The following is a 21,539-nucleotide window of genomic DNA, read 5'->3' on the forward strand; positions in this document are numbered from 1 at the left end:
TTTGCAAGTATATTTGATATTAATTTATTTGAATGGATAATTAATGCAAGTAATAATTGAATGAATATATTGTTTTGAATGTCAATTACTCTACCATTGCAGGACAGTATGGTTTAGCACGATGAATTTAAAGCATAGTTCACTCAAAATTGTTTACTTGGCATTTGCTCTCTCTCTCTCGATGGTTTCAGTAGTGTATGTTTTTTAATGTTAAAACAAAAGAAGATATTTTGAAGAAGAATTGCAGGGTTTCACACAATTCCTTCATGTTGTACCAACACAAATCTATTAAGTTAGCTTAATAATTTGTACAAAATTTGGAACATTGATTAAAAATAAAACAGTTAAATGTTCCTCCAAAAAAATAAATAAAAATAATAATAATAACTTAACAATTTGGTTGAGTAAGTAGTTTGAACAAACAGCAAAAGTATTTTTTTTGCATGTAGGAAAAAAATACTTCTTAAGTCAAGAGCTACTGCTTTAAAACATCCTCAAAATATTGTATTGTCTTTTGTGTTCAACAGAAGAACAGCATTTAAATATGTTTGGATCAACAAATGTAAATGACAACAGGCTTTTAATTTTTAGGTAAACTTGATCCTATTCATGCAATTAAAAAATAACCCATTGGATGAACTCAATTTAACTGAGGGCAGGATTTCCTTCCAATAAATTTGATTAGCACCAACTAAAAAAACGGTTTATACAATTAACTGCAATTGAGTTGGTCCAACATGATTTTTATCAAACAAAAGTTTAAATACATTTGTATTTTTATTTAACTTAAACTCAAAGATCTGATAATTTCATGTATGTCTATTTTGTGTCGTACATTTCAAAGTCTCGTCATTTTATTTGAAGTTACCCTTAATTAACTAAAAGAGCCATTTTTCACAAGTTGCATGTACAGTCGATTGAGACTGATCTCAAAACTAATTTTAGGACATTTATTGCTCTCTGAGCAAAGTAACTATCTGCATTTTTTGCTAATTACTGTGCCAACATCCAAAGCATTGATGCACTGAAAAAAGATTTATGATTTCTTGGATTTACTAAATTAATTTAAGTGTTTGTAAACAATATATTTGTGCTGAATTTAAACAAACAAATTAAGTTGACCATTACTAAATTTAATTTGTTTGTTTAAATTCAACACATAACTTGTTTGCAACAATTTTGCAGTCATTATTTTTTTGCAAGGTGGTACTGTAATCTCAAACCTCAAAGCATTACATGAAAATCTTCTAAATCTTCAAACTAAAATAAAGATTAAACTCTAACAAGTCTTTCTATTAACTTTAAACCCCTAAGATATCTTTTATTTACAACATTACCCTCTTAATTTAACCCCACACAAAGCATGCTGGGAACTACAAATCCCCTAACCAGGTAGTTGGACCAGCACGATTCCTTCATGTTGTCCCAACACAAAACACTTAAGTTAACTTAATGGTTTACAAATTTAAGTGGACTGAACATAAAACAAATAAATCGGCCAAAGAAATTACAAGACGGGTTGTTTTAGCTCATTTTAAACAGGTAGTTTGAACAAACAGCAGTATAAATAAAAAATATATGCATGTTCTTTTTTTTCAGTTGCAACCACCTGGCATCATTTGCAGTATCACATGAGTCCATCACTAACAACTACAGCTCTGCAGATGTTTCACAGTTTATCCAGTACACCTGCAACATCTTCAAATTGATCAGATCTGAAAACGGTTGCTTTTTACCTCATGCTTACAGTTATTCTCCTCCTGTCCTGCAGCTCCAAACCCAACTACATCCCAGTCATTTTGGCAGTAATATTCCTGGCTCTCCATATCATGGCGTCGGTCATCTGTAGGAAAGCTGATGTTTCCTTACAGAAAACTACCGGCTCGTTCTTGCTACCAGAAAACAATCCATCAGACCGCTTTCTCTATGCTGTCACCATTGACACAGGCTTTAGATCAAGAACCAGGATGACAGCAAAGGTAAAGACAAGCAATGAGATTGAATGTGAAATTAGAGATCATTATTGAATGCTACGTTAATTCGAATTGTGAGTTGCATGCATTAGATGTAACAGTAGACTGTTGTCTCTGCATTTGTTATTGTCAGGTTTACATTGTCCTGCATGGAGATGAAGGTGTCTCCCAGACCAGGGAAGTCAGCAGCTCTGACTCCAGACTCTTCACAAACAACTCAAGGAATACTTTTATTCTCAGGTAAAAGCTCGTTTTGCACATTTAGTGTTTTGATACATTACAGTCAACCATCAATTAAACTGTTTAGGGTTGCCCAAACGTTTTCTTATGAAGGACCAAAAACCAATCCTGATTGAGAGCTGTAGGCTGAGCGTGAATATACCAAACTATATTACACCAAAGTTTCCATGAGTATTTTTATAACTAATGCAGTATATTTGAATAAAAGTATAATGAATTCATTACAGTAAAAACATAAACAATGCCATTAATGACACTATGGAGTGAATACACTAAGCTGCCACCTGCCTTTGCTTACAAAACTAACAAATGGTTACATTAAATTAAAAATGATGAAGATATTCACTCCAACCACCACCCTATCATTCTCCATCTCTTCTCAAATGGGATGGTGGGCCAAATCAAAGGTTAGAATGGGCCAACTTTGGCCTACAGACCCTAGTTTGGACGTCTCTGGTTTAAAGGAACAGGTTACCCAAAACTGAAAATTCTGTCATCATTTGTTTATCTCAAATTGTTCCAATTCAAACCTGCTTGAGTTTCTTTCTTCTGTTGAACACAAAACAAGATACCCTCAAGAATTTTGGAAACCACCAGCCATTGACATCCATAAAGGGAACAAAAAAATATGTTGAAGTCAATGAGAGCTGCATCCCAACATTTTATCTTTCATTTTCTTTAGTTTTCAACAGAAGAAAGAAAATAAAGCTCCAATATACAGTGCTCAGCATAATTGAGTACACACCATTTTGAAAATAAATATTTGTTTTCATTTCTCAGTGAATATAGGCAGTGTATTTTGGTGCATTTAACCAAAGCAGATTTATTAAACAGATATATGTATTAAAATAATATTTAGAAATTGAAAGATAATACAATTAAATTCAAGCTAAATATACAATATACAAATATACAAACTTCAAAATTTTAAAAACAAATGTCATTTTTTTTGCTTCTCTTGATTTTCCTAATTTTTTAAATTTCTATTAGATTTTTTTTATAACATATAAATTTGGGTTTACTAGTTTTTGGACCATTATCGCAAGTTATTTTGTTAGATAAGCTCAAATTTGGCTTCAGTACTGACTAATCTAATCTATATGCACAAATATGATATTGTATATCTTCCTATTGAAAATCTGAATTTAAAAGATATTTGTGAGGGGTGTACAAATATATGCTGAGCACTGTAACTTTGTCTAATATGCCATGATTTATCCTGTATTATTCAGCTCTCCAGAGAGTCTAGGTCAAGTGTGGAAGGTGCACCTCTGGCATGATAATGGAGGTTCATCTCCCAGCTGGTATTTAAGCCATGTGGTGGTAAAAGACCTGGTGCAGGGCTCCTGCTGGTTCTTTCTTGGCCAGTGTTGGCTTGCAGTTGATGAGGGAGATGGAAGAGTGGAGAGGAACCTGGTTGCTTCAGAAGGGGGATTAACATTTAAACAGGTGATGTACAGCTAAAGGGATAGTACACCCAATAATGAAAATTCAGTCTTAATTTCTGTTGAACGCAAAACAACTCTGAATGAAGAATGTTGGAAAAAGCAGTCACTCCATTCATCTGTAAAACATTTCACTTTGTTAAACTTCCAAAACTTCTTGCCTTGAAAATGTGAGTCAACTTAACTTAGAGAGATTCTGTGTTTCAACTTAAGATGTTGAGTTTTAGTTAAACATATAACATATTGTGAAACTCAACATCTTAAGTTGAAAAATAATAAGTTGAGTTGACTCACATTTTCAAGGCAGCTGGTGAACCAAGTTAAACATTTACAGTATAAGAACAAAAATGGCTGTTGCTAATGTTATTTTAATCAACTGGTGTTAAGATGTTATTTTTATCAACTGGTAGGGGAGAGCGGGGACAAAAGCTTTTATAAAAACCTATTTTTGAAAGAAAATGTTTTAGACAGAAATATATTTGTGCTGTGGTTACTAACTCATAAGGGGGGTCTATCAAATGTAGAGCAGCCTCAAAATAATTTCATTTTAAACATAAATTGTGCACTGATACTTTTTACCCTGTTACGGACAAAAGTAGCACAACAATATTTGCTAAGTTTACTTGCTTAATCTTGTTTATTTTAATTTGTTTTATATTTTTATTGTTTTTAGCATGAGAAAATAGACAATAACATACACAGAACAAGCAAAAAGAAAAAAGAACAAAGACCATTTCACAGTACACAGACAGTCGGACACAACATAATACAGTATCATCCAGAAAGCATAAGTGAGAAAAATTTTAATTAAATATAAAAAATAAATAATACAAAGAAATCTGTAAGCTCTACAACTCTACATATGCCAAACCAATCCCACCTATAAAGAGTTACAAGTCAGCATTACTGATATAAAACATAATTGGGTTCCTGATTTTAAAAAATCTGTTTAGTTTGTTTGCCATCCCATATCGCATTTCTTCCATGGGCAACACATAACCTAAGCTCCTACTCCAGGTTTCAAAGACAGGCACGTAATCTGACTTCCAATTTTGTACAACTATTTTCTTTGCTAATATCATACACAAAGATACTGTCTGTGATATATATTTATCCTATTTCTGAGGTGTCTCCAAAATGCCAAATTTTGGCTTTGATGACAGATCAATCATATACTTCAGGTATACAATTAAAATCGTCCTGCCAAATTGAACTAATTTTATGGTATGACCAGAATCAGTGAGTCAATGTACCTTCAAAGTGTTTACATTTATTTCACAACAAGGATACATTTAAAAAAAATGTTTATGTAATTTTACTTTTGAAAAATGAAGTCTGTGGATAACTTTAAACTGAATCAGTTTGTGTCTCAGGTTGATAGAACAATCATGAATTTTGGAAAGATAATCTTCCCATGACTTATCTGATATGTCTGTATTAAGCTCCTTCTTCCACTCTTTCCTAATTTTGTCAGTATCTGAATTAAGCTTATCTAATTATAAGTAATAAAAAATAGATTTTAATGACCTTTTTTTGTCGGGTTGTGTTTTGTTATATTTTCAAGTGTCTGGTGTATGGATATTTTTTAAAACCGGGAATTACTTTCCAATCTTGTTTATTTTAAGTATACTGTTGATGTTAACTACAACCATATTTTGTCCTTTTTTTGTGCAAAAAAAAAAAAAAGATTAAACTGCATTTTCATTTTAAATTTCAGCTCCATCAAATGTTTCAAAAGCAATCAGACAATGCAATGTGTTACAATTTTTTACAATGTTTAACAATGTAATGCAAAATGCAATAATGTTATAATACATATAAATCGAAAAACTGAAAACTCTAATGTGGAAGTGAAAAATAAGGTTCGGCTATTAGGAGTGAGACATAAATAACAGGGTTACTTTTGTCCCTGCAGGAAGCCTTGCCCTTTAAAATAGATTTAAACTAAAAAACCTAGACAATGCAAACTTAAGGATGTGTTATTGCACTAAATAACATGTAGATTGATCATTACCGTGATGTATGAAAAGAGAAACACAATTTGTAATAATGAGAAAGATAATAACTGCTACAATCATTTAGTTTTTCCACTTAAAACTGAAGTTCAGACCAAAACGTGGGACACGGTCCCGAAATCAAGTGATTTTTGGCAGCTCTATCAAGAGTTGCATGCTAAATGTGCTGTTATAGACTGGAAAGCAAATGTTTTCAGGGCTTTGAGAAAATACATTTTTTGTTACTTTCGTCCCACGTTACTTTTGTCCCTGCTCTCCCATATCACAGGTATAACTACAATTTAAAATAAATTAAAATATACAATATAATTGTAATAGTATTTACAATTACTATTATAACAGTAATTGTTTTACTGTATTTTCCAATTAAATGCAACTTTATTATTGGTATTATTATCATTTACTTAAAAATGTAAAGAAAAAATGTACGAAATGCAGCAATAAAACTAAAGTCTTATTAATTTTCCATTCATTTTTTTAAATATATTCTAGAATGCTATATATATTGAATATATGATCAACAATCACGTTTTGTTGAGTGTGTGTGTGTATTTGCTAAAGCTTCTCAACAAACTGTATTTTGTGTGTGTGTTTGTGTTTGCAAAAGCTTCTATATTTGAAGCTGACAGAATATCTGGAGGACTTTCACCCATGGTTTTCCGTGTACAGCCGTCCATCTTCCAGCTCTCACACACACACCCAGCGTTTGAGTGTGTGTCTGCTGCTCCTGCAGGGCTACATGTGTGTCAACACGCTGCTCATAAATCTTTTGGAAGAACAGGTGTTCAACACAGAAATCAATACATGTCAACAAACACTGCGTCAACATGTGTGTGATGTTGTTTGATTCGTTTTCACCTTATTGAATCATATCTTTTGTTTTCCACTGTGCACCACTGGGCAGTGTTTTGCAGAGACAGGACTCATTGATGTTCCGGCGGTCAGCATGTTAACAGGCGTGTGCAGTGCTCTGGCTGTGATGCCAGCGGGGGGTTTGGTGTCTCTGGTGTTTCGTGTCAGCAAGGTCAGAAATCCCAGACTGCCTGAAACGGTCTGCCACAGAGTTACATATTGGAGCTACTGGATGCATTCATTTAGACTATTAGTATATGTGATGTATGATTTAGGTCTTTTTTGTTCTTTCCTCCATAATATTGGTACCGTCGGTAAATATGAGCAAGAAGGAGGTGACAAAAATGTATTTATTGCTTAATCTCTTGCTCAGAATATTAACAAAAAAAACCCCCCAACTACCTGTCGAAGACTAGAGCCTATAAGCTTAAAAAAAGTTACAAAAAATCATTGACACGGTGGTTCAGTGGTTTGCACTGTCGCCTCACAGCATGAAGGTCTCTGGTACAAGTCTTGACTGGGTCAGTTGGCATTTCTGTCTGGAGTTTGTATGTTCTCCCCATGTTCGCGTGGGTTTCCTCTGGATTTTGCATAAGCTAAATTGGCCGTAGTGTATGAGTGTGAATGACTGTGTATTGATGTTTCCCAGTAGATGGAAGGGCATCAACTCTGTAAAATATGCTGGATAAGTTGGGGGTTTATTCCGCTGTGGCGACCCCTGATGAATAAAGGGACTAAACCGAAGGAAAATGAGTGAATGAATGAAAAAATATAATTTTTTTTATATCAATGACCCAAAAATGCTTCCTGCTGTGGTTCTTGGGGATTTTTTTGGCTTCTTGAACCTCCTATTGGTGATAAAGACAAGCACATGTACTCTTTTGCCGTGATTTAGAAATGTTTATCAGTTTTTTTTTACATTTTACCATACTTCCCAAATTCACACATATATTTAACAACTTTGTGTTCTCATAGTGTTCTGTGCTTGTAGTTGTTTGTTCTCAGCAATGCTGAGATGTTTTTCTTTTGGTATTATTTTGAGCGAAATATCAAAAGGTTAAAGAATAAAGACATTTTACTTCTATCTTTTTCCATACCTAACATTAGACACTCAAATAAGGCATAGACTAATGCAGAGGTATTTCTGACTTATGTATACTTTATACACTGTATTTTTTACATTTTATTAATTGTTTTAAACATTTATTTGGGGGGCGGGGTGGACACTTTAAGAGATTATTATTATTATTATTTTTATTCTTTATTCATTCATTCATTTTCCTTCAGCTTAGCCCCTTTATTAATCAGGGATCGCCACAGCGGAATGAACCGCCAACTTATCCAGCATATGTTTTACGTAGCAGATACCCTTCCAGCCGCAACCCAACACTGGGAAACACCCATGCACACTTGCATTCATACACTATAGCCAATTTAGTTTATTTAATTCACCTGTACCGCATGTCTTTAGACTGTGAGGGAAATCGGAGCACCTTGAAGAAACCCAAGTGAACACGGGGAGAACATGCAAACTCCACACAGAAATGCCAACTGACCCAGCTGGAGCTCGAACCAGCAACCTTCTTGCTATGAGGTGATCATGCTACCCAATGTGCCACCGTGACACCCTTATTCTTTTTTGTTTTATTTTATAGTTTATTTTATTAATTTGGAAGAGAGTGTCTTCATGTCCAGTTGTTATTGTCACTATGTGAGTTTTTTTTTGTGTGGAAATAGGGACTCTTAACTGCAAACCAAATCTACCTTTGGGTATAAATAATGTAACCCAACCTAACCTGTTAAATTTTCAGATAAAGTACAAATCTCAAATAAAAATTAGAAGACACTTTTGACTGGTTTTCTGCCACAGGGTCATATATTTACCAAGAATGCCAATATAAGTAAAGGGTAGTGTTTATACTATTGATTTTCCTTGATTTCATTTTAGACCAAGTCCAGTAGTGTGTCTGGAGAGCAGTATAAACTCAAAGTGTCTGATGTCTGCTCTGTAGAAGGTATGCTTTTATATCATTTACCTTTAGTTCTCATCCTGTGTTATTGAAAATAATTTTGGTTCTTTTTTACAGAGCACCACGATGCATTTCTTATGAATAATCGTGCATCTGAATCGTGTCTGTCCTGGAATTCAGTTTCATGCTCATGTAAAAAAGAATATAAGGTATAATGTAGAGGTGAAATGGTGTATTATGGAGTCAATATAGGGCTGTATAAATGCAAAATAAAATAGTTTTGCAAACAAAAATGAAAGTATTGAGCAACAACAACAAAAAATAAATAAATAAATGCAAATTTCTAAAAATTGCAAAGAGAAAATACATTTTTGAGAAATAAAAAATTTGTTAACAAAAAAAAAAGAACTGCAAATCAGCAAGCAGTACAAAATAAATAAATAAATAAATAAAAATTTGTAATTTAAAAAAAGACTATATATATTTGCAAAAAGTTTTCATAGCACTGCCTTTACAAAACCTTCAGTCAATTGCAATGCTTATTTTGATTTGCTTTTTAGTCAACAGAGGGCTTGCCTAAACGCTCAAGTTGACTCCGCCTCCTTGTCTATAGTATTTTTTTAAAGTATATATGGCCCTAGATTTACTCCATATATTTTTATGATTTATGTTTAAATAATTTTAGTCTACTTTACTAAAGGAATTCCCTCAAAAAAATTTAATTACTGTATTTATTCACTCTCAATTGTTTCCTAACTTTTATGAGTTTCTTTTTATCTGTTGAACACAAAAGAAGATATTTTGAATAATGTAAGAAACAACACCCATAGAAAAAACAAATATGTAATTCAGTGGTTACTGATTTCTAAGATTTTTCAAAATGCCTTTTTTTGTGTTGAACAGGAAATAAATAACCTCAAACAGGTTTTTGACTAGTGAAAAGAGAGAAGGTGATGACAGAATGTTAATTTTTAGGTGAACTATACCTTAAAGACATTTTGTTGTGTGTTTCCCGCAGGACTGCATAACCTCAGATTCAGTGTCTGCGTCAAAACTGCAAGATGACCCGGACACCATCTTAGAGATTGTGGATGACTACATTTCTGATGTCAATAAGAGATCACATGGCAAAGGCAAATGGAAAAAGTCTAGTTGCAAATCACACTTCTCAGCAGGTTTGTAATTCATGAGATAAAATGAATGTGATAGTTTAAAAAAATATATAATCATGTTTATAGCAAGTATGTTTTTTCTCTTTAAATATAATTATAAGATAACATTTTTCATTCATTCATTCATTCATTCATTTTCTTTTTCGGCTAAGTCCCTTTATAATCCGGGGTCACCACAGCGGAATGAACCATCAACTTACCCAGCACATTTTTTACGCAGCGAATGCCCTTCCAGCCGCAACCATCTCTGGGAAAAGATAACTTTTTATTTAATTTTAATTATTACATTTTTTTAAACTTGGTATTGAGATACAAATTGCTACAAAACTATTTATTAATAAATAAATAATGTAATTGTTGTTCTTTTAAACCTTTAGATAATCAAATAATCATGAAAAATGTGATATCTTTGTCTTCAAACTTAAACAAAATAACTGTTTTAATTGTGATAAACAATGAAAATAATAATGCAAAATATTTATTGAGCACAAAATCAGCTTATCCGAATGATGATTCTAAAGTATCATGAGACATTAAAATAAATACAAAAAATATAATAAAATAAAACTAAATAAAATAAAATAAAACAATGAACGAATGAATGAATGAACTAAATAAAACAAAATAAAACAAATAAATAAATATATAAAATAAATAATTAATAAAAAAATAAAATAAAATAAAATAAAATAAAATAAAATGAAATGAAATAAAATAAAATAAAATAAAATAAAATAAAATAAAATAAAATAAAATAAAATAAAACAAAATAAAATAAAACACCCTAATGGTAATAAAACTTTTAATTGTCACTTTCAGAGGTCTTGAAGAACCAGCAGTTTTGTGATGGAAAAATTCAAAGTCTTGGCGCCTGGTGTCGTTATCTGGGCTGGACCCTCTGCGTGTCCCTCTCTCTTACATGTGTTACCATCACGGGTAGTCTCGGAGTAAAGTGGGTGATATTTGTTAGTAAGATGCTTTGTTGAGACTTGAATATTGTGTCTTTGTGCACAATATTTGTTTCCCAAACATATGCAAATTAATTTAAATTTTATACACTCCAGGTTTAACAAAACAGAGACTCAACTGTGGGCTCATTCTGTCTTCTTTTCTCTCATCTGCGGTGGTTTTGTTTTGCATCCAGCGATGGTAAATCATCTTGATCCCTCACTGAGAATAGCTGTATATGGTTTTATTCTAATATTTGACCAACAATCTCATCACTGGAGCTTTTAATGATCAATATAAATCAAATCCTGATAATTGTACATCCTGTTACAGATTCTTATAACTGCAATCACAGTTTCTCTAAAACATCGAAAAAGATCTGACTGGTTCCACAGTCTGAGTGTAACAGAGCCTGTCTTTGAGTTATTGGGACACAGGGGCCAAAAATCTGATGTCTTGGGTAGTAAATGCCAGCAGTTCACAGAGAGAAGCACACATTTTGAAAAGGTAAATATGCATTGATACATCTTTACAAAGGAATTGTAGATATAATTATGATTATAATGCCTTTGTAACTATGTTGAGCAGGTGCTTGCTGACCGTCAGAGAGCCAGATTTCTGCGCTTAGTGCGTCCACCAAATTCAAAAGATTTGAAGCTTGTGAGAGGCCAGATCAAGAAACAAACACTCTTATATAAAACTACAAGGTATTACTTTTTGATCAGATTTACTCTCAAAGTCTGTGTAAACCAGATGTTTCTTTTATTTCACCCAACTGAAACAGAATACTGAGTGGGAGGCAAGGCTTTCTTTTGCACATATTTCAGTGGATAAACTTTTGATTACACACAGACATTAAAGTGGCCATATTTTTCTGTTTCTGTTTTTGTTTTGGAGGTCTCCTACAATATACTGTATGCATCCACCAAAGTGCAAAATAAGGTCAAAAAGTGATAGTAAACAAAAGTAAAGCTGTTTATAGGTTGAATATGTTATTATCAAACTGCCTACTGACCTTTATCATGATGTATTGTTGAAGTGCATTAGCCAGCATGGATTAAACATTGTAGTCTATAATCAAAAGGCAAAAAATGTAAAAAGCAAATCTGCTAATTTTCTCATAATGTTCATAGTCTTGGTCTTAGTAAAAACAGCATTTGGTGTAGTTCTGCAGAAAATAATATTGCTGCTTTCCATGTTTTTTGAGTGTCTTTTTATGTTTATACAAGCTAAAAAAAATAATTGTCTTTAATTGATTAGTAATAAATAACCATAACTGCATGAACTGGAAGTTGCTGAGACTTTTATTTCGGTATGCTGATGTATTTCCAACTGAAACAGAATATTAAGTGGAAGAAAGGGCTTGCTTTTAGCATAATCTCATAGCATAAAAAGGGACGTATATAAAACTATTATGATTGAAGCTGTCAAACTGATGTCCTCAGAGAAGAACCACTACTACAAATGAGATATCAGATGGTCAGACTTTGATTGAAGATTACCAAAGCAAACCGGTTTTTTTTCAGTAAACTAACTTGTTCAGATTAATTGTTCATCTAAAGAATAACAATGTGCTCTAGCAGAATAAATGTTGTACATTTTGAATTCACTTGCACTTTAATAAAACATATGAAAATCAGTACTATGAATGAAAAAACTAAATAAATATCTGAAAATCCAATCGTTTTTAGTCTAAAAAATCATTCACAGGCACACAAATAAATGTCAATTTTGTTGTCCCAATCATCACCCTTTAGGAGTGAATTTTAATATATTTTTAAATATAATTGTCTAGTATGTATCTTTGGCACTCAGAATGACTTTTTTTTTCAACAGGGATTTGATCCTACACCTCATCATGCTGTCTATGATTATATTTGTGGCCTATGGAAAGTCTGACAGTGATTCAAAGTACCGTTTGAACCAGGCTATCAAAACTCATTTCACAAAGTATGTACAAGAGACAATCCCAATTAACACAAAACTTGAAAATATTTAATTACTGCAAGTGTTAACAATTGTTTCATATTAACAGAAGCCTGCAAAATTCATTTCACTCCATCCAAAAACATGATGATTGGTGGAACTGGACAACAACCTCTTTGCTGGAGAAACTGTACAATAATGCTGACAACCAGGATGAAAGACAAGAACATGATGTACATTTAATGATATATTTGACATCTGTTAGTATTTAAAACACAATAAAGTGGAAATACTGTTTACTATGTGTGTTGCTTTAACAGACAGGAGCTGCTTTCTCTCTTATTGGAAGTCCAGTCATTACAAAGATCAAGAGCACACATAACTCCTCATGCCAGGTATTTCACCATCACTGTTTCACAGGGGGAAAGAATAAATGCTTTCATGTGACAACAAAACAGATACATTGGACATCTTCTGGACTAACTAAGATTGATGTTTATGTTTAGTGAAGCTTTATTAATGAATAATTGATTGCCTTTATTATATTAACCAAGTGTTTATGTCACACATTTCTTCCAAAATAATTGTAATGTGCTGATTTCTTGCTTGGGAACCATTTTTCTAAATGGTTTGCTGTTTCATATTTTATGAACATTTACTTTTAATTCAGCAAGATTGCTTTAAATGAACCAGATGTGATTGTGAAGTTATTTAATAATTTATAAAAGTGTGTTTCTGTTTAACTTGTGTTTTTGTTTCAATTTATCAAAGAATCCTAATAAAAATATTGGTTTAAAAAATGTAAAACAGTTAAGCTGTATTCACTATACTATTTACGATTGTAAAAAGAGCATTGCTAGTAACTGAGCTCCGATAACAACTTATAATAACTAAGGAAAAACCAAATCTAGCAGCCAAATTTTATAATGATTTGAGAAGGATAAAGACACCATATCTATAACAAATATTTCAATAATATTTTAACAAATTACTGCGTTTATTGTACTTTTGCTCAAATAAATAAGCAGCTTTGGTAAACATGTGAGTTCATTATTCAAAACTTTTTTTCTCTTTTTGAACAGATCTTGAATTTGTTGAGCAACGACAAAAATAATTGCTTTGATAACCAGTCTGCGACAAAGAAACTTGCTCCATTTTGTGGTAAACTTGGATGTTACAAGGGAGAAAGAGTGTATGTGAGTCTGGGAAAAACAAGGTACCTGCTAATTAATTATGTTACATGTGAAGATTGTTTGTTATATATAATTTGATTGCATAATATCTGTTGTATTGCCTAAATAGGTTGAACGCATTTACGTCTGTTAAAAGGCTTTTGGAGACTGGCTGGATGACTCCATTCACCCAAATTGTGATTCTCCAGTTTGTCCTGTACAACGGGCCCAGTAACCTCTTCACATCAGTCACTATCCTAGTAGAGAAAACATCTACAGGAGCTCTGTTGCCCTCAGCAAGTGTACAGTCCACTAGACTCTACTATTTCCCAACAGCCCTCGACTACAGTGTTATGATCTGTGAGGTGAGTATCTTATTAGAATCAACAAATTAGCTTTTTAATGTGCGCAATAAAATACACTCTCTTTAAAGTATACTCCATTTAAGAACTTCAAAAAAGATCTCCAAAGGTCATTTGAGCTTCAAAAATATTTTAGTATTTTGTTAAATATAGAGTATTGGATATCTATTTATTATTTTTGTCACCTTCAGTATAGTTGTTTTTGTTTTAAACAGTAACATTTAGTCAGTCATTTACTCATCCTTTAACTGTTACAAACCTGTTTGAGCTCCTTTCTTCTGTTAAACACAAACGAAGATGTTTTGAAGAACCTGTTGTTTTTCCAATGGAGTCTGTCTTTCTTCAAAATGTTTTTTTTTTTTATGCAGAAGAGAGAAACACATAAAGGTTTAGAACCACTTGAGGGTGTATAATGTTTCAATTTTAGATCTCTTTAAAATAAAGTGTAATTATATTATATTATATTATATTATATTATATTATATTATATTATATTATATTATATTATATTATATTATATTATATTATATTATATTATATTATATTATATTATATTATATTATGGGAAGCAGTGACGCAGTAGGTAGTGCTGTCACCTCACAGCAAGAAGGTCGCTGGGACGCTGGTTCGAGCCTCGGCTTAGTTGGCGTTTCTGTGTGGAGTTTGCATTTTCTCCCTGCATTCGCGTGGGTTTCCTCCGGGTGCTCCGGTTTCCCCCACAGTCCAAAGACATGTGGTACAGGTGAATTGGGTAGGCTAAATTGTCCGTAGTGTATGAGTGTGGGTGTGAATGTGTGTGTGGATGTTTCCCAGAGATGGGTTGCGGCTGGAAGGGCATCAGCTGTGTAAAAACTTGCTGGATAAGTTGGCGGTTCATTTCTCTGTGGCGACCCCGGATTAATAAAGGGACTAAGCCGAAAAGAAAATGAATAAATGAATGATTATATTATATTATATTATATTATATTATATTATATTATATTATATTATATTATATTATATTATATTATATTATATTATATTATATTATATTATATTATATTATATTATATTATATTATATTATAATGATTGTAATTATAACACAGATTACATAATGCTTAATAATAATGATACTTGGAAAAAGTAATGAACCAGATTTTTACTAATTTATTTATGTATATAAATATGTGAATTTATTTTATTGTGAATATTTTTTAACAGTCCCCCCTCTGCATATTTTTATTTATAGCATCTTTTCCTTGTATTCATCCTGTTTCATATGTATTGGCAAATATATATTATGACTCAAAGAGGGTGCATGGTTTACTGGAGAAGTCTTTGGAGCTGGCTAGAGGTAACATTAGACACTAATAACACTCTAAATATTATACTATTAGTTAATAATTGATTTCTATACTACCTTTAATCTGTATTTTACATTATTTTAATGCTTTGTTTTACACAGGTGACGGTTATCATCTGCAGTCTCTTGCTTTATATTTGTTCTATGTACAAACTTCAGCTAAAAACAGAGGTGATTGATTTCCTGAAGAAGGAGGATTTTAAATTACTTGTTGATCTAAGTTCAATCTTCTTTTGTGAGCAGGTAAGGACAATACAATTTAATAATAAAAAAAATTATAATAACTTTACTGTGTAATTGTACTACCCCACTATGAGAAAATGCTGTAGTGAATTAGTGAAGACTGTAGTTTGTTCTCTTGGCATTTTTAGTCTTTAAGTTCTTGCTCATATAACATTCACACTGTCAATTTTTTCACCATCCCAATGGATACTAAACAAATAAAAGGCTTTTATAAAGTTCATTTTTGCACTGGAACTTATTAGATATCCAAAAACAATGGTGTGTCACTCATTGTAATTGTAAATGTGATTTGACCTGTAATGCACAACATTGTGATTATGATTAAGGGACAGGGTTTCTGTCTTATTTTAGCATCTTTTAGCACATTGTCCTGATTTTGGATTGTTTAAATGTCTTTGGACCATGATGATCATGTTTCAATCAAAATTATATTTCATTTTGGAAGTAGACTAGTGAATCACAAATGTGATCAGACTTTCTTTCATCATATTAAATTTAGAGCTATTTGCTATTATCTGTTTGCTGATGAATACCATGTGAACATATGGGTTGTTGACGTGATGTTGCATTTTCACTGTCAAACAAGATAAGAATATAATTAGTCTTGTCATTAATTAAAATGCAGAAAATGGATAAACAGTCTTCCATGACCCTCTGAACTGCTGTTCTTTATATTTGTAGAATATTAACTAATATTTTTAAACTGTCCTATGTTGTCACTCTCTCAAGGTGTGACTCTCTATATTATGTTAAACTGACTTAAAACAGCTTGCATAACTTACAAAATTAAGTGAGAACATGATTAACATAGTTTAATAGGTTACAATGAATTAAAAAACATGCTGTCATGACAAATTGTTCAGATAATTTTTTACAGTGTAGAAACTTTTGTCACTGGGAAACATGTCTATGGGCAATTCTACTAAACACTTTATTTGGTTGAAGGACCCCATTCAAGAACATGTAACTGAAACCGCCTGAAAAGGCCATGATGTGCACCTGTTAAGTTTGTGTCTCAGAATTTAGACAGAATTAAGAAGATTTAACACAGTCAAAAAATAATTGGAACCACTATACAATTGTTAAGTTTTGTTAAGTTTTTGTTAGTCACTGAGAAAAACATGATATTCACATATCAAATAAACAATAATAATTACCCAGCAAGCATTTTTTTTTTATCTTTGAAAGATGTCTAATAGACGTCTAAACAGTTGTCTTGGCTAAAACATGGCTAAATTTGGGCTGTCAGTGAAAATCTAATAGATGTTTAAGAACTACACATGTAAAGTCTGTCTAATCTATTTGATGACTAGTCTAGTTTTGGACTATTCTTAAATGTTAGTTAGATTTTCACTGACAGCCCAAGTGTAGCCTTGTTTTAGCCAAGCTGTCAACATTTAGATGTCTACTAAACACAAAATTGTTTGCTGGGAGTGTCCAACAATGAAGATGAATCTCTCTGACACTGTACATTATTAAGAGTTTTTTTTTCTTTATTTTTGCTATGTCACATAATAAAGGACATTTTTACAAACAGTTTGGTTAAAAGACTGTCAAAGAATTGCTAAAGTCACTGATAGTTATATTTTCTCAAACATCAGACAAAATATAACAATTTTTTTCTCCAAAAATTATAACAAATATAACAAAAAAAGCCGTAACAAAAAAGCTGCCTATTTTTCAACTACCCATATATCATTTACAGCTTTCCCAGTCACTCCTTGGCATTGTTGTGAACTTGCTTCTCCTGAAATGTCTGCACTTACTACGGCTAAACAAAACAGTGGCAGCAGCTGTGGTTACTTGGAAACTGATCTTCTCCAACCTGATTTGGTTACTGGTAGCCTCTCGATTTACATAACACAATATGTTAAAATCAGATCACCCCAGTGATGTAACCAAAGGCTACTTCCATTAAATCGCTCTTCTTTATTTCTATTTAGGCACCAGGTGTTATTATCGCACTGGCCCTCTCCGATCTCTGCAACTTGATCCTTCATTCGGTCCCATTTACAAGTCTTACTAGATTGCTCTTCACTCGTTTCCTTTACATCATTGACATTCATCTCCAAAGCCACGTTCCACCAACATTTTTTTGGGGACTTGTGTTTTTCACTATGATTCCAGTGAAGGCTGTGGTATGTTTGAAATATCCTAACATAAATGAACACTCCATCAATGGTCTCAAACTCAATTCGTGGAGGGCCACAGCTCTGCAAAGTTTAGCTCCAACTCACACCTGCTTAACAGTCTCTAGTAGTCTTGAATATCTTGATTAGTTGGATCAGGTGTGTTTGATTAGGGTTGGAGCAAAACTGTGCAGAGCTGTGGCTCTCCAGGAATCGAGTTTGAGACCTATTCTCTACATTTAACTGTACTTATGTCAATTACTCTGTTCTTTTTTCCTCAGTTAATTGCCACCCTTGCCATTTTTGTGAAACAAGCAAAAAATAAATCTAAGAAAAGGAAAGATTTACTTTCTGTCTTTGAGCTGACATCTTATGTCAAAGCTTTATTTACTATTAAGAAGGCCAATCACAAGTCAACTGATCATCAAGACCATGCTAATGTAAGCACTCGCTGTAAACATTAGGAAAGATTTCACAAAAATGGTTAGTGTATTTTAAATAAAACAGGATGATTAATCTGCTATTTATTCCACAGAGCTTTTACTTAGCAGAGTTTGAAGATTTAATGGATGAGTTGATGTTTCATCTCTGCGCCATGTCAGACAACCTGCCAGCAAAAGAAAATCTCTTTGAGATCCAGAGCAATTTCTCAATCTCACTTTCTGATGTTCATGATGGCTCAGACTCTGAGGTGACTTTCACTTGTACAGCTGTAGTGTTTTTTACTATGTTTTTGTTTAATCTAATATATTCCTGTCAACATTGGGATGTAAAAATACAGGATATGCCCCAACCCCCCAAAAAACCTCAATGCTACCTAGAAGAACTGCCAAAATATGACCCCAAACTCCTTAATCTATTAATTTAGACCAGTTTAATTACTAAAGTTTAAATAGTTTCCCAAATCCATTTAGTGAAGAGCAGCAAATTTCTCATTTAGATCAACTGTTTTTTTTTTTTTTTTTATAACAGAGGTCTCCCTTTTAGAGTCCACAGGTCTATAATGAAATCATTTGATTACTTTGTTAATGTTTATGCTCATTTAAGAAACAAATATTTGTGTTTAAAATAAAACACGCCACGACGGACATTTTTACTTTTTATTAAGTGTATTTGTCTGTTTAAAAACACATAAAAAATCCATGTGTTCACTTTCGCTTCTCTTCAAATCACGTGTACAGAAGCTGATCTTGGAACAGTGTCTTTACTGACTGTCAACAGTCAGCACAGTTAAGGCTGATTTACATGACTGATTCAGAGGTTGCAAAATGGCGATGGTTGACGCATAGCTTTATTGGAAAGGGAGTGAATGTGGCCGTTTTAATATTAATTTTAACATACTTTCAAACCATTATAATGCGAAAGCATAATTCTCTTGAACAGCTCTTGCAATTATATTACATTTGAAAACAGCTCTTTGATGGTACTTTTACTTAGAAATATTAATAATATGGGAGAAATACAGGAACATAATTAAACGGGGTGATAGCAGGATAGAATGGTAAAATACAAGAGAATCCCAGCAAAAACAGGAGGGTTGACAGGTATGCTAATACAATATATAGTATTGGCCAAAGATAAATTACAACGTCAACATAACATGTATTTCATTGGTTTGTATAGTGTGTGGACGGAACCTATATGACTAGTCAGCTACACAAAAAGAAGCATAAAGAATTCCTGGATGGGAGTAATGGCTCATTGTTATCACACAAGGAACACATTCACAGGTACATTTGTCAATATTAAGGTGTTAGTTTATCCAAAAATGAAATAAATTTATTTTATATTAATTACTCACCCTCATGTCGTTTCCCTGGGACCTTTGTTTATTTTCAGAGCACAAATGGAGATATTTTAGGGGAAATCTGAGAGCTGCATCATCCTCCATTGACAGCAAGGATCCTGACGTTCAGAAAAATACCAATACAGTGGTCCCTCGCTATAACGCGGTTCACCTTTTGCAGCCTTGCAATTTCACAAATTTTTAGTGCAATTTGACTTGCTTGTTTTATTTTGTTTTTTTACAGTGCATTGTGTTCTGCGTCCTGATTGGCTGTAGATCATTGTCAATCAATCTCCTTCGTGTCTCCTGTACAGTAAAGAATGCATTCAGCTTGCCAAATTAACATAAATCGCAGATTGCTAGCAGTGTGAGTTCCAACAAGGATGCAAAAAGGGTGGTAACTGTCCGCAGCTAGACCATCGCAAAGGGGGTGACACACCGGATGCGCCACACCAGTGCAGCACCATGCAATTTAGAATTGTAAACATAGGTTTATTTCAGGGTACGCACACCGGCACTGCAAATCAGCAGCTGTCTGCGGTGCCCAGCTACGACTCAGGACACTGTTCATATTTAAGCCATGCCATCTGAATCATGTCATTTTAAATAACATGCGAATAAAGATAAAATACAACCATTTTTACTAGAAATGAGTTATTAAAACTATTATGTTTAGTAATGTGTTGAAAAAATATTTTCACCGTTAAACAGAAATAGGGGGCTAAAATTCTGGCCGACTAATAATTCTGACTTTAACTGTAGCTTGATTGAATCACTGTACGTCTTTTAAATATTTTTTTCTGGACTTCATCTTAGTCAAGCAAAGACCTTGCCATCTATGGAGGATGAGGAAGCATTTAGACTTCCGCTAAAATTTCTTAATTTGTGAAGATGAATTAAAGTGTCTTGAATTTGAAACAAAATCAGGTGAATATTAATAACAGAATTTTCTAATCCTTACTAATCCATTAAGTAAATACAATATTGTTGAGATTAATATGAATAAAGGTCTACCATTATAATTCATTTATTTTTTAATCAAGATCACTACTTGAATGCAGGTTGTCTCAGTACTCACAAGGGACAGGAAGGATATATCTTCCAAGACCACAGAGATTCAGAAAACATCTCAGAGTTCGTGTCAGGGACTCAGAAGAGATTGGACAGGAACAAATACTTTCTTCAAGTAAGCAGAGCTATTGTGCACCTGCTGAATGGAAGAGCATTATGTCCTCGAAATCCTCGATGCAGCCTGACCCAAGAAGTATGGCAGACAAGCATAATAATGCCATCAACACCCAAGTCATCAATGAAATAAAAAGGTGCACTATTATAAGCTGCCCTCAAGTGAACATGGGTCATGTAGGTCATGGAAAGGAAGCTGGACAGTCTTACATGTGTAGTTCATTGAGGGTATGGACGATTCAATAGGTCAGCACACAATTATTCCAGGGTACATTGATCAATGTATGTGAAACAAAAGTTGTTCAGTTTGTACTTGAGATCTTATTATTGTCTTGTTATTGGGAGACAAAAGTGTCATGGCTCTACTATTAGAAAGAGCATAATGGCCAACTTGGTCAACAAATTTTTCGATTACCATTTTTTTAAAACTTGCCTTTATGTCATCAAATTTATGTCAGAATTGTGTACAGTCAGTCACTGTTAGAAGTGCTGTAACCTGAATTTGTACCCTTCACAATTTTAGGTGTGTGTGACTTCTCTTACACTGCATTAAGCTGTAAAGTAGACCAAACATTTTAATTCTGCCACCATTTACACACCCTTTACTTGTTCCAAATCAGTTTGAGTTTCTTTCTTTCTTTCTTTAAATACTAAAGAAGATATTTTAAAGAAGAGAAAGAACGTAAACTGAAATTCTGTAACCATCGACTTCCACAGTATTTGTTTTTCCTAATTTCAAGTTTACAGCAGGTCTTCAGCTTTCTTCAAAACACCTTA

General features: G+C 33.0%; 1 protein-coding gene across 1 annotated transcript in view; it reads left to right on the top strand.

Moving 5' to 3' along the window:
• The window catches only part of pkd1l1 (polycystin 1 like 1, transient receptor potential channel interacting), a 50,129-nt gene extending 28,957 nt beyond the window's left edge, over positions 1-21,172 (top strand). Inside the window, 27 exon segments of the mRNA XM_087309418.1 lie at positions 1,600-1,683; positions 1,772-1,979; positions 2,107-2,213; positions 3,446-3,662; positions 6,281-6,454; positions 6,578-6,697; positions 8,474-8,540; positions 8,613-8,704; positions 9,514-9,670; positions 10,487-10,619; positions 10,732-10,816; positions 10,949-11,122; positions 11,204-11,322; positions 12,452-12,565; positions 12,651-12,774; positions 12,862-12,936; positions 13,624-13,757; positions 13,844-14,078; positions 15,306-15,410; positions 15,522-15,662; positions 17,368-17,502; positions 17,606-17,800; positions 18,073-18,231; positions 18,327-18,482; positions 19,415-19,521; positions 20,639-20,979; positions 20,982-21,172. Of these exon segments, the coding sequence (XP_087165544.1) occupies positions 1,600-1,683; positions 1,772-1,979; positions 2,107-2,213; positions 3,446-3,662; positions 6,281-6,454; positions 6,578-6,697; positions 8,474-8,540; positions 8,613-8,704; positions 9,514-9,670; positions 10,487-10,619; positions 10,732-10,816; positions 10,949-11,122; positions 11,204-11,322; positions 12,452-12,565; positions 12,651-12,774; positions 12,862-12,936; positions 13,624-13,757; positions 13,844-14,078; positions 15,306-15,410; positions 15,522-15,662; positions 17,368-17,502; positions 17,606-17,800; positions 18,073-18,231; positions 18,327-18,482; positions 19,415-19,521; positions 20,639-20,979; positions 20,982-21,052 (3,829 nt within the window). The 3' untranslated portion in view covers positions 21,053-21,172.
• Positions 21,173-21,539: the final 367 nt, after the last annotated feature.

The sequence above is a fragment of the Danio rerio genome, chromosome 24, assembly GCF_052040795.2.
Source record: "Danio rerio strain M-AB ecotype USA chromosome 24, GRCz13ab, whole genome shotgun sequence".
In the NCBI taxonomy this organism is placed as follows: domain Eukaryota; kingdom Metazoa; phylum Chordata; class Actinopteri; order Cypriniformes; family Danionidae; genus Danio; species Danio rerio.